The following is a 15,888-nucleotide window of genomic DNA, read 5'->3' on the forward strand; positions in this document are numbered from 1 at the left end:
CCCTACTTTGGGAACATAGATTTTTATGAAGGGGCTATCTTTCCATCTTCTCAATCCAGAGGCTGTCAGTTTCTGCTGCTACACATTGTGTAGGTTGGGCGTGGGTTGCTGCTGGTGCTATGACAATTTCCCACATCCCATGGGGGCTTACATTCGGGTGGGCAGTATTTTTTTATTAACCGCTATTGTTTTACAGAAGTATGAATGTTTGCCAGTTTTAACATCTGTACATAAAAAACAGTCTTCTACTTTGACGACTTCACTGATTAACGTGTGATTGCTTTCAGGAATAAAACCAAATAACACAAAGTGAAATTTGATTTTTAAATATTTTGCATCATTGCAACGTGTCCCCTTGGAATATGTGACGTTACAATCACAACGCATGCTTTTATATGGCAGGTTTTACATCGCAACAACCATTACATCGCATGATTTTGCAACGCATACCATTACAACGCAGTTTTAAAACTGCCATTACAACGCATTCCATTACAATCATACAACAATGTATTATTCTTTTAGTGGAACTGTAGGGTAAGTGTTGGAAAGTGTTGGGGTAAAAATTACTATTCCCACTCCAGTGAGTGCAACAGTAGGGAAAGTGTTGGATAGCGTAGGGGTAAAAATTCCTATTCCTATTCCAGTGAGTGGAACAGCAGGGAAAGTGTTGGATAGCGTAGGGGTAAAAAATTCCTATTCCTATTCCAGTGAGTGGAACAGCAGGGAAAGTGTTGGATAGCGTAGGGGTAAAAATTACTATTCCCAACTACCCCAAAACCCATACCCACCCTAAAACTTAAAATTCTCCATTACTAACCTTATAATGCATTGTAATGAAATGCATTGTAATGGCATGTGTTGTAATGACATGTGTCGTAATGGCATGCTTTGTAAAGGCATGCGATGTAAAGGCACTTATGTTGTAATAGTTGCGTTGTAAAGGCATTGCGATGTAATGCCTGCATTGTAATGGATGTTTCCCGGGCCCCCTGTCTTTTGTGACTCCTTCAGGCAGTCCTGCTTTTGTGGCACCACATTGCTGCAATCTAATGCATATATATTGTGTATGGGCTGAAAATCCCAACATGCAAAGTGCTGTTGGCTAAAGAGCGAAGACGATTGGGAGTCAGTAATGGCATACAATCACCTGGAAGCTATGTTTTACATTTTACTAAGTTGTCTTGTCCATATAAATTATTGATACTACTTAATCCACATGGAAATCCAATATAAACCCTGTTACTCTGTCACCTATTATTGGCATTATTTCATTTGCGTCATGCGTGAAAACAAGCATTGGCAATACAAAAATTTCACTTTTGAATAGGGAATCAAGAAAATGGTTTTACCCAGCTTTAGTAACATTCAACCAAGGATGGCAGGGGCAGTGCAAGCTTTTCTAAGCTTTTCTAACACAACACAGGCAAATTAGAAAAATGGGAGTATCAAAGCATATAAGAGAGCTTTAGCAGGAGAGAGGGTCTATGGGTGAGAGCAAATGTAAGTAAGAGTGAGTGTGCTAGACTGAGAATGTGTGTATGAGAGTGAGTGCATGTGAAAGTGAATGTGAGTTTGTGATTGTGTGTGAAGGTGTGTGTAATGTATAACAGTGTGTGTGCTTGTGAGATGGAGGGACAGTTTGATGTGCTGCTCATCCTGGAATACTGATACAATTATTGGTACATGTGCAAGGGACCATTGATATATGTGTGGTGGTGTTACCCATGTTAAATTCAGTCCCAGCCATACTGGAGGTAACTCTTCGAAAATTAGGGCACCCATGATTAAATGCTGGTGTTGACGAACTGGAGGTAGGTAATTCTTGGCATATGAAACAGCACCAATGGTATGGGGGTTCACCCATGGTAAAAAGCTGGTGTAAATGTAAATGTATAGGCATTTATATAGCGCACTACTTACCCGTAGGGTCCCAAGGCGCTTCGACCGCTGCGAAACCCTTCCTGGCTTCCCTGAGAGATGGTCCCTTAATGGGTATCTCCAGGGTGAGACCAGGCATCCCCGGCGGTCTGGTGGGGCCGTTAGTGAAGATGAGGCAAGCTAATGCCCAGAGTTGCCGAGTGTGATCGCTGATCAGAGTGGGCACCGAGGCGAGAGAATTATCGAGTCCGCTGACCCTGGTCCAGAAACCTGCCGCGCCGGGAATCGAACCCTGGTCCCGGGCCGTCCTCTGCTCTCGGGTCTGCCGCCTCTAACCGGTGAGCCACACTACTGGTCTTTACTTACCGCATATAATTCTCGATATATGAGACACCATTGACTTATAGATGCATTCATGGCAAAATGCTGGCTTATTGCATGTAATTCTTGGCCTAAAGGGGCACCCTGAAATACTGGAGCTCAAGCCTGCCATATAGCATGAACTCATGGTAAATGTTGGGAACACTGGGGCAGATTTACAAGAAGTGACTCAGTGCATTCCACAAGCCATTTGGCTGCACCACACTTAGTAACTTTCAGAGCACTGGAACGGGACATATCTACAATGATACGTCGTACTCCTGTGCTCTCACCTGAGCTGGAGCACAAACAGCTGCCATGCGCCAGCGAGGGCACCCTTGCACCATGGTGCAAGGATGTCTGCGTCATGGGGAGATTGTTTTTTTGTAGGAAGGGGCACCTTCCTGCACGAAAACAGTCACTACAGGCATTTTCCTCTGTTAATGTGTGCTGTAGAATGAAGCACACATTGAAAGGGGAAAAAACGAGAAGAAATTTAAAAAATTCTCCTCGTTGCGCCTCCCTATGCCTCCCCTGGGGAGGCGTAGCATTCACACGCATTTCCTTACGATTCCTCATAAATCTGGAAATGTGTCTGGTTCCATGGGTGTTACGTGGATACACCCACAGCAACACCCATGGTACACCCCTTTCACGCAAAGTGCTGCGTGTAAAGGGGCTGTATTTACAAGGACAGGAAAAGCCATGCAGCGTGGCTTTTCCTGTCCTTGTAAATATGGAGCAGGAAAATACACCACCAGTACGTCACAAAAAGTGGCATACTGGTGGCGCAGGGGGCTTGGAAATATGCCTAATTGTGTTTAACTCCTGGGGAGGGTCAAGATTCCTTGGCACACCATGGGAGTACTGGGATATTTAATAAGTACTCTTTCAGAACATGTGACTTATTAGCAAATGTATGAAAAAATTGTGTTTTAAAATCAACTATTTAACCTCTTTTTCTACACGCAACCCCTCTTAAAAGATGTCTGGCTCACTGGCTTTACTCACATGCTGTGTTTTGGGGCAAGTATGACATCCCACCACTATGAAAGATCATTGGCCAAAACAGATGTGTAGTAGTGGAAGAAAGCAGAGGGGCAATGTATGTGTTCCAGGGTGTGTGTGTGTGTGTGTGTGTGTGTGTGTGTCTGTGTGTGTGTGTGTGTGCGCACTTTGGAGTGTGTGTGTGTGTATATGTGTGTGTATGCAGAGTTGCAGGAGCATGGATGTTAAATGCACAGTCCAGTCTTAAAATGGATAAAAATGCTTACAGTTCATAAGTGGATAAGACCACCATGTTCATATCCTCCTTGTAATTCTTCCCATTTTATATTCAGAATTGAGGTTTGTGACCTAGGCCTCACAAATGATGTTGTCAACCTGGCTCCCATGACATGAGGTAGTTAGCTTCTTGAACAGATCGGTTGGGTTGTCATTTTGGAGGGACAAATATGTGATGCAGCTGATATCGAAGATGGCATGGGCCTAGAGTCAAGTCAAGTCAAGTCAAAAGATTTATATAGCGCGCTACATACCCAGAGGGTCTCAAGGCGCTTGAAGAAGGGTGGGGAGTTACTTGTCAAATATCCACGTTTTGAGTTGCTTTCTGAATGCTAGGTGGTTCTGAGTAAGGCGAAGGTGAGTGGGAAGTGAGTTCCAAGTTTTAGCTGCTAGGTAGGAGAAGGATCTACCTCCCATGGTGGTTTTGTTGATGCGAGGTACAGTGGCAAGGGCTTGGTTGGAGGATCGTAGCTGGCGGGAGGGGGTGTAGAAGGATAGTCGTGTGTTGAGGCATTCGGGTCCGATTTCGTAGAGTGCTTTGTGTGCGTGGGTTAGGAGCCGGAAAGTGATCCTCTTATTGACGGGGAGCCAGTGCAGGTTTTTCAGGTGATCAGAGATGTGTTCTTTACGCAGGATGTCTAATATGAGCCTTGCTGAGGCGTTCTGGATGCGTTGTAGTTTTTTCTGGAGTTTTGCGGTGTGGCCGGCGTAGAGGGTGTTTCCGTAGTCCAGTCGGCTCGTGACCAGAGCGTGGATGACTGTTTTTCTAGTTTCGGTAGGGATCCAGCGAAATGTTTTTTTGAGCATGCGAAGAATGTTGAAGCAAGATGAAGAAACGGCGTTGACTTGTCTGGTCATCGAGAGTGAGGAGTCCAGGATGACGCCCAGGTTCCGTGCGTGGTCCGTCGGGATGGGTGCTTTTCCAAGGGCCTCTGGCCACCAAGAGTCGTCCCAGGCGGAGGGGGAGGTACCTAAGATGAGGACTTCTGTTTTGTCTGAGTTCAGTTTCAGACGGCTGTGCTTCATCCATTCGGCTACTTCTTTCATTCCTTTGTGTAGGTTGGTTTTGGCCGTGTTAGGGTCTCTGGTGAGTGATAGGATCAGTTGAGTGTCGTCGGCGTAGGAGATGATGTTGAGGTTATGTTGGCGTGCGATGGCCGCGAGGGGGCTCATGTAAACGTTGAAGAGGATGGGACTGAGTGAGGACCCTTGAGGTACGCCGCAGATGACTTCAGTGGCCTCAGATTTGAATGGTGGGAGGCGGACTCTCTGGGTTCTTCCGGAGAGGAACGAGGTGATCCATTCCAGTGCTTTTCCTTGGATTCCGATGTTTTTGAGGCGCTGTAGAAGGGTGCTATGGCAGACTGTGTCGAAGGCTGCGGAGAGGTCGAGGAGGATGAGGGCGACTGTGTCTCTATTGTCCAGTAGAGTTCTAATGTCGTCTGTTGCTGCGATGAGGGCGGTTTCGGTGCTGTGCTTGGCTCGGAAGCCGGACTGTGAGGGGTCGAGGGATTTGTTGGTTTCGAGGAATGCGGCGAGCTGGTTGTTGACAGCTTTCTCGATGACTTTGGCCGGGAATGGAAGGAGTGAGATAGGGCGATAGTTTTTGAGTTCGGTGGGGTCAGCTGTGGGTTTCTTCAGGAGGGCGCTGAGTTCGGCATGTTTCCAGCTTTCCGGGAAGGTTGCAGAGTTGAGGGAGCAGTTGATGACGTCTCGGAGGTGCGGTGCAATAATGGAGTCTGCTTTGTTAAAGATGTGGTGAGGGCAAGGGTCTGTGGGGGATCCTGAGTGGATAGAGTTCATCAGATGGATGGTGTCCTCAGTGGAGATTGGCTTCCAGTCATTGAGGATGTTCAGGGGGGTGGGGGTCCTGCAGGGGATTGGGTGGGTTGGTCTCCGGGTTGGTTGTCGAAGCTGTTGTGGATGTCTGCAATTTTGTTGTGGAAGAATGAGGCTAGGGCTTGAGAGGGGGTGATGTCGTTGGAGTTGGCTGAGGGGTTGGTAAATTCCTTGACGATGTTGAATAATTCCTTGCTGTTGTGGGCGTTGTTATCTAGACGGTCCTTGAGGGCTGCTTTCTTGGCATTTCGGATTAGTTGGTGGTGTATGCGGGTGGCGTTTTTGAAGGCGTCCTTGGTGCTGGTGGTTGGGTCTTTTTTCCAGGCCTTCTCGAGGGAGCGACAGAGTTTCTTGGATTTCTTAAGGTCATCGTTGAACCAGGAGGCCTTCTTGCTGCCTAGTTTGATTTGTCGTTTTTTCAGTGGTGCTAGTATGTCGGCGCTGTTGGATAACCATTGGGTGAGGTTGGTGGCTGCTTGGTCGGGGTTTGAGGAGTGGGCTGGGGGGTTTAGAAGAAGCGATGAGGAGATCTGGTCGATGGTGATTTTGTTCCAGTTTCTTTGCAGAGTGGGTTGGGGGTGGTTGTTGGATGTGGGCTTGTTGTAGGTGAAGTGAACGCAGCTGTGGTCAGTCCAAAGGAGAGCTGTGGTGTGGCTGAAGGAAACATGTTTGCTGGAGGTGAAGATAGGGTCGAGTGTGTGACCTGCGACGTGGGTGGGGGTAGTGACAAGTTGTTTAAGTCCGAGGTTTGCGAGGTTGTCCAAAAGGGTGGTGGTGTTGCGGTCGTTGTTCTTTTCAAGGTGAAAGTTGAGGTCTCCCAAAAGAATGTAGTCCTCGGAGGGGAGCGCGTGTGGAGTGATGAAGTCCGTGATGTCTTCACTAAATTGTGCGCGGGGTCCTGGTGGCCTGTAAAGGAGGGTGCCTCTGAGTGTGGTCTTGGGGTCGATGTGGATCTGGAAGTGAAGGTGTTCAGAGTTGGCGAGATTGACGTCTGAGCTGGTTGAGATGCGGATGGATTTCTTATGGACGATAGCGATGCCTCCTCCTGTGTGGCCGGTACGGTCCTTGCGAATGATCTTATAGTCTTCCGGGATGGCAATGGTGATGTCTGGGGCTGAAGAGGCATTCATCCATGTCTCTGTTAGGAAGGCGACGTCCGGAGAGATGGTGTCGAGTAGATTCCAGAGGTCAATGGCGTGTCTGTGGACCGAGCGGGTGTTGAGCAGGATGCATTGTAGGTGGTTGGGATCGGGTATCTGTTGTGTGTTCGTAGATGAGGAGTTGTTCTTGGTGCCGTCGAACTTGCAGGAGTAGCAGGAAAAGGGTCCATGGGTGTGTCCAGGAGCGGCTTGGACGCAGATGGGGGAGCGGCCAGGGTTGAGGGCTAGGAGGGTGGTGGCATCGTAAGTAATGCGGGAGGGGTGGGCATTACGAGGACCAGGGGCTCTGGCGCTGGGCGCGGTCCAGGCGTGGACGGGCGTAGACGGGCTTACCTTTGGCGCACCTTCGGCGCGAATGGGGCGCGAACGCTGCGCGCAAAAGCTGCTGTCATATATGGAGGGTGGAGGGGGAGGGGCGAGGGCGGCTCAGCTGGGAGGCGGGGCGGGCTACAGAGGACGGTTTTCAACAACGAGCACAACAACAAATACTAACAAAATGGCAGCGGAGGGGTGAGCAATGCAGAGCGCCGGGAGTTATCGCGCTAAAAGTGAAAGTCACTGTGTCAATTGTAAGCGCTAGCAAAGCGAAGCGGTAGTCAATGCAGTCTACAGACAATTATTTAAAATGGGTTAACAATCGAAATGCAGCACAAGCACAATGCAGAGCGCCGGGAGTAATCGCGCTAAAAAGTGAAAGTCACTGAGTCAATTATAAGCGCTAGCAAAGCGAAGCGGCAGTCAAGGCAGTCTATAGACAATTAATTAAAGTGGGTTAACAATCGAATTTCAGCGCAGAAGCCTGAGTATGTCCTTGAGATTAGAGATCTGGTGGAAATTCCCGAAGCCCCTGATATGGTAAAATATAGCATGTAGGATACCTTTCAGGGGTGAAAAAGTATTGTCTGGAAAGTTATTGAGCAAAACATTGCTTTCATCAAAGTGAAAAGGGCCATGCTTTGCAGTGTTGTTCTGAAATTGTTTTCTGGAAAAAAGGGTTTTAGTTGCTCATCAAGTGAAAGTTGTACATTACTCTCTTGTTCTTTCTGGTGATGTGCTCTTTGAACGTGAAGTCTGTGTTGAGGGTGGAGGCATTTGATTTAGCACTGTTAATTAGATTCACATTGAAGAACCAGGCTTCAAGCCGCTGTTGCTTGGAATCATTGTTGAAGAGGGTGAATTTGGTCATTGTTATGTTGAGCTTTAGATATGCGCTTAACATATGTATCTGGATAAGCTCAAGGCCATAATATTTAGGGAGAGACGATTTTCAGTTAGAGTTGGTGTTATCAGCTTAATGATGGATTTTGAAGTTGTTGTCAGCGAGTATTGATCTGAGGTAGTCCATGTAAAATTAATCTAGGTTGTGTTGTGTGATTATGTCAGCTAAATCTGGACTGTTTGTGACTGTAGAGTTAGAATTAATGAGCACAAGTTGGAGGTTGTGTGTTTTGGTGGTGTTTGTACTAGTCGTTGGTATGTGGGTGAGATTGTGGGTATTAGAAATATGGCACTGTTGTTTATATTTTCATGGCCTGTGTGTCAGTTTTGGTATGTTGCATGTCTCCTTGAGGCAGATGGTATGGGTAGCTTTCTTTAGAGGCAAGGCTTGGTCTAGACAGACACACCCTAGTCAGAGTGGTCCCGTTACTGGGGAATCTTTGGCTTTGGGACTACCTTTTGGGGTGCTTTGATGTTGTTAGCCCACTGTGAGGGCTAGCGATCTGGAGGTTGAAAATCCAATCAAGAGAACAGTTGTAGTGGAGAAAAGACTAGTTTTATACATAAACAGAAGATGCTTATACATTGCGGCTGTTAAAGACCATCAGGCCAACCTAGAATGCCATGTCCAGTTACCCACGATTTCATCAGTTATCGTTTTGACTTCATAAGACAAATGTGTTTTTAATGTTGATGTTGAGAATACTGTTTCTTCTGTTCACAATGTAGGACACACTTAATGATTTCTATATTCATTTTAAATTTTACCATGAAATTGAAAAATCTCTTCTGCTAAACAGGGTCATATGGATATACATTGCTGCTGGAGAATGGGTGTATCCTCTCCTTGGTCTGCTTAGTCCACTTGGTTTTCTTGCCTTTATCTCCTCCAGTCTGGTCTTAGTTGCTTTCATCTATATTATTGGTGATATTCTGAACAGCCTGAAATGGGGTAAGTTAATTTTCCAAAGTTGACTTAAATATTATAAAATGTGATGTATTAAAGCATTGGACATTTTTCAGAAGTGTGAAAGAAATTCAAGGTTTCATGTAAGATGTCAGCAAACCTAAATAACCCAATAGACTAATAAATACAATTTGACTTAATTGTTTTTGAAGGCTTTACCTGATGTTAAAATCGAATCTAGGAACCTTTTGAATGTATTATTTGGTATTTGGAAAAGAATTGCAGATAATTTAATGTCAATGTTAAAAGTAATGCATAGCATTTGAAGTGTTCTTAACAATTGAATTTAGGAAACCTAATCCTTGATTTTGCAATGTTAAAAAACAAAAGTGCAGCACAGATGTTGGAAATCATGGAAATCACTTGAAAGTCAGTAAAAACCTTAAGTTGTAGTTAAGATTTCTATCTAAGCACACACAATCTGGGAATTGTAAAAATATTCCAAAGTAGACAGCTTGAAGGCACTGTTCCAGTCTCAGAGTGATAGTGGTTCTCTTATTTTATCCAGAGACAGTGCCAGTTCCTGGATTCATCATTGATACATTAACCCCTTTGCTCATGCAATTGAGATAATGTAAATGAATGGGCATGGATGGCCAACGAAGGGAGAGAAGAGACAAAGTCGGGTTGGTGTTAGTTTCCTTGCTCTTGTTTAGGCAGTGGATGGCACACTTCATCAAATTCTTCTTCTTAATCACATGTATATTGTTATAAATGGGATTCCTGGTAGACTGAGGTATGCACCCAGGCCAGGCATAAAACAACCACTCTAGTCAGGGCAAGCTAGATACACATCAAAAGATAACCTGTGCTCTCCTTCTGGTAGCTTGGCACGGAGCAGTCAGACTTATCTAATGAGGCTATGCGTAAGGTATTTTTGTAACACACCCACAAACACAGTAAAACACCAAATGCATCACAAAAAGCCTCCACACAGGATTAGCATAAAAGAGAATATTTATCTGAGCAAAATGAGAACAAAATGACAAATGACCAATTAGTAGAATTCAAGAAATGATTTTTTAAAGATTAAGGGCCAGATGTAGGTGGCTGTTTCAGGCCATTTACCGACCGGTAACGGCCGATTTTGGCCGTTACCGATCGGTAAATGGGTGACAGGTATGTAGGGGGCATTTTTTTACCGATTCGGTAAAATTACAGATTCAGTAATTTTACCGAATCTGTAAAATAAAAATTCGTTAAATTTACCGAATCTGAGGCACCCAGATGTAGGTGGGACTCTTCTGAGCCCCAGAGGCCTTACCGAATCGATATTTTACCATCAAATCCAATTTGATGGTAAAATACCGATTCCGGTGTGCATGCACATGTGTGCATGCACACCTATGCCATGTGACAGGCAGACCTGCCCTTAGGGCATGTATGCCTGCCACATGGCACCCGAGCCTGTTTTGGGGGTGCCAGAGGGTGTCAAAGTGACACCCCCTGCACCCTTGTGAAAATCGGTATTTACCGAATCGGTAATGCCCATTCATTCCTATGAACTTCAAAGCCCATAGGAATGAATGGGCATTACCGATTCGGTATTTACCGAATCGGTAAATACCGAATTTTTCCGATTCGTTATTCCAGCACATCTGGAATATCTACATATCCACCCCTCAGATTTACCGATTCTTAATTACCGAATCGGTAAAATTCGGTAATTTTCGGTAATTAAGAATCGGTAAATCTATTTTACCTACATCTGGCCCTAAATGTCTAAATAGAAGTCACTAGAGGTCAAAAGGTTACTTTAGGTTGCGAGGGACCATTGCATATCCAAAGTTCAGGCTGACCGCGATGGAGGGCAAGCCAGCTACAGGACCGACGCAGAGCCTGCTGTGAAAGCACTTTAGATGGAGCAAAGCATCAATACTGAGGGCACGCTTCTTCTTCCTTTTCCACGCAGTCCGGTTGCTTCGTCGTTGTCAAGCTTTGCTGAGGTGAAGGCAATGACCCGTAGGGTTATTTAGGGCCTACCTTAGGGGTGACCTATGTGTAATAAAAAGGGGTGTTTAAGGCTTGGCAAGTAGTTTTAAATGCCAAGTTGAAGTGGCAGTAAACTGCACCCACAGGCATTGCAGGGGCAGGCCGGAGACAGGTTTGAAAGGCTACTTATGGGTGTGGCGTAATTAGTGCTGCAGCCCACTAGTATCATTTAATCTACAGCCCCTGGGTATATGGTATACCACTTTACAAGGCACTTACAAGTAAATCAAATAAGCCAAACAGGTGTAAACAAATGATACCTTGTTCAAAGGATACATGCACTTTAGCACTGGTCAGCAGTGGGAAAGTGCCCAGAGCCCTAAAGCCAACAAAAAGAGGGTCAGAGGAGGAGGAAGGCAACAATTAGGAGTGACCCTTCAGAGAGTGCCATTTTTCAATATATATCCTGAAAATTAGTAAGAGTAGTTATTCCTTTGCAAAATAAAACACCAGGCAATGATATTTAGAAAAACCCATGATTAGCCAGTCTAATGGTTTAGAAACAAGAAATGTTCATCCTGATCCTTCTTCATGGCTGTTTAGAATGTTATGTTTTTTTAGTAGATGCTACTTTCAGCAGCAAATGGCCTCTTAGTGCTAACACGGGAGACAACATTTTAGCACTGATTGAAAGTAAGAAATGGCATGAAACAAGGTTTGCCACGGAATATTAATAATGGCTGGTGTGCAACCTAGTCTCTAAATAGTTGTAAGAAATTCTCCTGTCTTGAATGGTCCTTTTATCTTGGGAGTGGGAATTTGCCAGCAACCAGAGTGATCAGTCTGATGAATAAAGTCTATAGCACTTGGGGACTGATATTTATAGGGTGCCTATTGATCACATATTTCAGCTCTGTTGATAGCAAGTTAGTTTCTGCAATATAAATTGTGAACTTTACTGATTAAAAAAACAGTGATACATATGCGCTTAAAGACCAATTTTCGGTCCACCCGTAGCCTGTGAAGGCAATGAAAAGCTGGTGATGTGTATCTTTTTGGCGACAACTCAGTTTGAGCATGCCTGTATCTTTCTGAAATCTTTGCAGCCCGGCCAGAAGACAGTCTACCCCAATAAAGAAGGTTGACATAGTCAAGTGGGGTGATACAACGGTCACAACAGATGTTATCCTTTGTGGGAAAGCCAGATACAAAATATTATTTTTTCCGCAGTAAGGTACAATGGGGCATATTTACAAAAGAAGTAACAGAGTACGGCATTAGACTTGTTGGCTTAACGCCGTGCTCCGCCACTTCTGAAAGGCACTGCTGCACCATATTTACAAGAATACGGTGAAGCCTTGCTTTTCTCCCTGCATGTGTGCTACATTTATCAGCCTATAACCAATGCAGGCACCGTTGCACCAAACTGCAACTGTGACTCATTGAGGGGAAGGATTTTTTATAGGCAGGAAGATGTCCCTTCCTGCACATTAGCAATCTGAAATGGTGTTTTGTAACTTCTATGGGTGCTGCTTCGTGCATCGAGGCCCGTAGGAATGAATGGGATTGCATTCGCAATTTGGGAATACCAAATAAGTACTCGCAAATTGAGCATGCAATTTCAAGGGTGCAAGGGGGCCAAAAGGCTACCCTGATGCACCCCCCCAAAAAGTAAGTACTCACATGTGGTGCACACACATGCCCTAAGGGCATATGTAAGCACCACAATGCACTTTGAAAATGCATTTTTTTGCACTTTACAAAGGAATTGCAAATTACCATCATCTTGAAGTTGATGGTAATTTGCGATTCCAAATTGCAAAAACCCAATTTGAGAATGCATAATGCATCGCATTTAGGGAATCGCAATGTGCGATTCCCTAACTGCATATCCCAAAATAGGGAATCGCAACACTTTTGATTGCCTATTTTTCAAATTGCTTTTGGGTTGATGCACCCCAAATGACAAAATACCAGCCGAAAAGGGGCCGATTCTGCAAATGCCCATTCAACTTTCCATTAGCATGTGTGTTTCCATTTGTGGGCCGGAGATGGCAAGAGCCTGCTTAACAATACATCCTCTGTGACAACAACTATCGTCAGAATTTTACAATGTGTTTTTTCAGTAAGGTCGTACTATCGTAAAGGACCTCCTTACATTCATGGTTGATATATTCTTTCTTAGTAGTTGCTTTAAGCCCCCTGATGAATAAAAACACTGCCTATTTCACATCAAAGTTGGTCCTTACTGATTCGCACCTCTCCAGGCCTAAGCACCATTGAAGGTGAACTTTTTATTTTTGCAGTTTTAAATAGCACAAACTCCACCCAAAGCATTGGAGTGCTTTACATGAGCACCATTACATTACACAAGGTCACATTCATTTTGTTTAGCCCCTGTAAGATTAAGTTATTTGCCCAGAAGCATAGGATGGTGGGCTGATGCTGAAACTTAAACCTGGTTTCCCAGTTCCAAAGTCGGTAGTTCTGGCTGTAATGCCACATCCTATTATCTTTCTTATAAAAGCCTCTGTTCGCTATAGGTTTTTGAATGAATAACCCCTGGGATTATCTAAAGAAACTAGCCGCTCCAGTATAATCCACTTTCAGTTTCTTCCTGGTCTAGATCCCCTCCCCTGATTAGGAAAATGAATAATGTAGTTCTGTAAGACAAGGGTTGGAAAAGAAGAGAAAACAAGCAGAAAAGAGCCTCCAGATGTTGTTTCTATCAAAGCTCTCTATGCTAGAAAGGTTTACAATGCTTTCCCTCTCTAATAACATACTAGCAAGTATACCACAGGCCGCGAATCCTAGGTATTACCCCTGGTATGCATGGGTTGGATTTCTAGCCCACTAGTGTAAGGACTTAGTTCATTGCACCCCTTGAACCACAACTCCATACCGCCTACTGAGCATTCCTACAAGAGTGGTGTTTTCTAGGTTATTAAAAGTCCCTGAAAAGGTTCAGGGAAAAAGTGTTAATTCAAACAATCTTTCATTAATGAGTTATACACGCATGGATCACTAGAAAGCAGCTATGCATTTTTACATATTTATTTTAAAATAAACATTTTACAATTCCTGAATCTAGTGCAGACAATCTTGTACGGTAACTTCACTGAAAATAAAAATTAGATGCATCTAAGCACATCACAAGCAGTGAAAACAACAGGGAAAACTGTAACCTCCTTATCAGAACGTGTAGCCCTAACAGGCGCTAAGCTAGTTCTAGCAGAACCAATAAATAAATAGCACCTCCCAGTTTTGAATAGTAATCTTTATTTGGTTGACAAATTGTTATATGAATTACAGTATCAGGATTGGCATTTCTCCTCTGTTGTTTTGTTTATCAGGTCTACCTTACTGATTAGAGCTAGCCCTAGTTGTTTCTACTAATTTAAAGTAAGCATTAGATAAAGATGAAACAAATGCTGAGGGGCGTTTTACATAAGTGATGAATTTTGCATCCCACTAGTTAAGTCAGGTTACATGTCATGTCTTAAAATCAGCATTTGTTTCTGAAAACATAAGTAAGAATCAGTTGTCAATACCCTATATAAACCACAAGAATAGATTTTTGCTTGAGAGTGAAACTTCACAAAGGTAAACTTAGACCTGAAGTCTAAGTTTAAGCCTTTGTCTAAGGACCCAATTCAGAAAGGTAAACTTAGACCTGAAGGCTTTAAACTTTAGATCTAAGTTTACCTTTGTAAATTGGGCCCTTAGACCTCAGGTCTTAATTTAGACCGAAGGTCTAAACTTAAATCTCAGGTCTAAGTCTACCTTTTAGCCTTTGTGAATTGGGCCCTTAGACTACAGGCCTAAACTGAGACTTCAGGTCTAAGTTTACCTTTTTGAATCAGGCCCAATGTCTTTGCCCTCGAAATAGTTGCCAAGCTATTCCAAAGAGACAACAAACCTATTGCCTCAGGTGTGGGCACCATACTTGAAACTCGTAGGCCCCTTTCCCCTTGGTCTGCTTTTGGTTGTCCTAGTGTTTAACTGTGTTACACTAGGATTGATAACTTTACGCCCACTCTTGTAAAAAACTTTGAAAAAGTTGATTTAATTTAACTATAAGGAGTGTATTGTCTTGATTTGATTTTCCTTCCAGTGTACAGCAGACTTATTACTTCTCCCACTGGTGTATTAATACCCCGGTCTGTGAGAAGTATCTTAGTATGAATGCGTGAATGTTCGTGGTATGACTGTGATATATCTGATTTATGACTGTATGGTTGATATTTTATCTTGTTCTGTGTCCTTTTTTCATTAGTGTCACAACATTTATCTTTGACATTATGCACTAAGGTCACATTCATTGTACCTTTCAATATATTTTGTAGAATAAACAGCTATTAAATAGCACCTCCCAGTTTTGAATAGTAATCTTTATTTGGTTGACAAATTGTTATATGAATAACAGTATCAGTATTGGCATTTCTACTCTGTCGTTTTACTTTAAATTAGTGGCAAATCTAGAATACCTTGCCATGAGAGTAATAAATGGAAGAACCCAACAGGACACACCTCCGAACTTCACATGTTGTTGTGTGAAGGCACTGTTCATTATAGATTATACAATACTTAGTTTACTGCTGCTCGCACTAGTAAAGGAGTTTTCCATTAAATACACCATCAAAAGTGATAATTCATACCAGCATCTTGAATTATTCATCTCCACACCAAGGTTCATGACAGCCCCTCTAGAATCAGGACAAATATCAACAACCAAACTAAAGCCATAAATGATCGAGCAATACTATCCCTGAAATAGCCAACAAAGAAAAGGAACTGATAAAAAAACACTATCCCATGGAGGGCTCCCAGATAGCCCCCTGGGTAACCTTTTTAACAAACCTGCTAAATGACGACCCTACAATAAACTACTCCACAAGACCACAGCAGATTCAGCTTAAATGTATGGGGGAAAAGCCTGGAGTATAAGGAAAGAATCAAGAGGCCTAATTAGATCCATAAGGGGTAAAGCTGTGTCTAAAAGCACCTTGGAAAAAATCAAAAACCTCAAGAAACAGTACAAAATGGGAATCTGGGAGAACAAGGAAATGCAAACAGACAACATGTGGTCCAAACTCCTTTTTAATGCTAACCATTCAAATGCCAGAGTTCTTTGGGAAAAAGTAAATGGCCTTACAAGACCATCAAAAATAATTAATGCTGCCTGTGTTACAGGGTCAGTATGGATACTCTACTTAACAAACACCTTTGGGAAAGTGAACTATAAAA

The 15,888-nt window shown here is 43.6% G+C and overlaps 1 protein-coding gene across 1 annotated transcript in view; it reads left to right on the forward strand.

Annotated features, from left to right (window-relative positions):
• The window catches only part of ADTRP (androgen dependent TFPI regulating protein), a 474,195-nt gene that overhangs the window by 403,945 nt on the left and 54,362 nt on the right, over nt 1-15,888 (forward strand). The window contains exon 5 of the mRNA XM_086966878.1: nt 8,543-8,694. Within this exon, the coding sequence (XP_086823004.1) occupies nt 8,543-8,694 (152 nt within the window). The remainder of the gene's footprint in view (nt 1-8,542; nt 8,695-15,888) is intronic.

The sequence above is a fragment of the Lissotriton vulgaris genome, chromosome 4_1 (assembly GCF_964263255.1).
Source record: "Lissotriton vulgaris chromosome 4_1, aLisVul1.2, whole genome shotgun sequence".
In the NCBI taxonomy this organism is placed as follows: Eukaryota; Metazoa; Chordata; class Amphibia; order Caudata; family Salamandridae; genus Lissotriton; species Lissotriton vulgaris.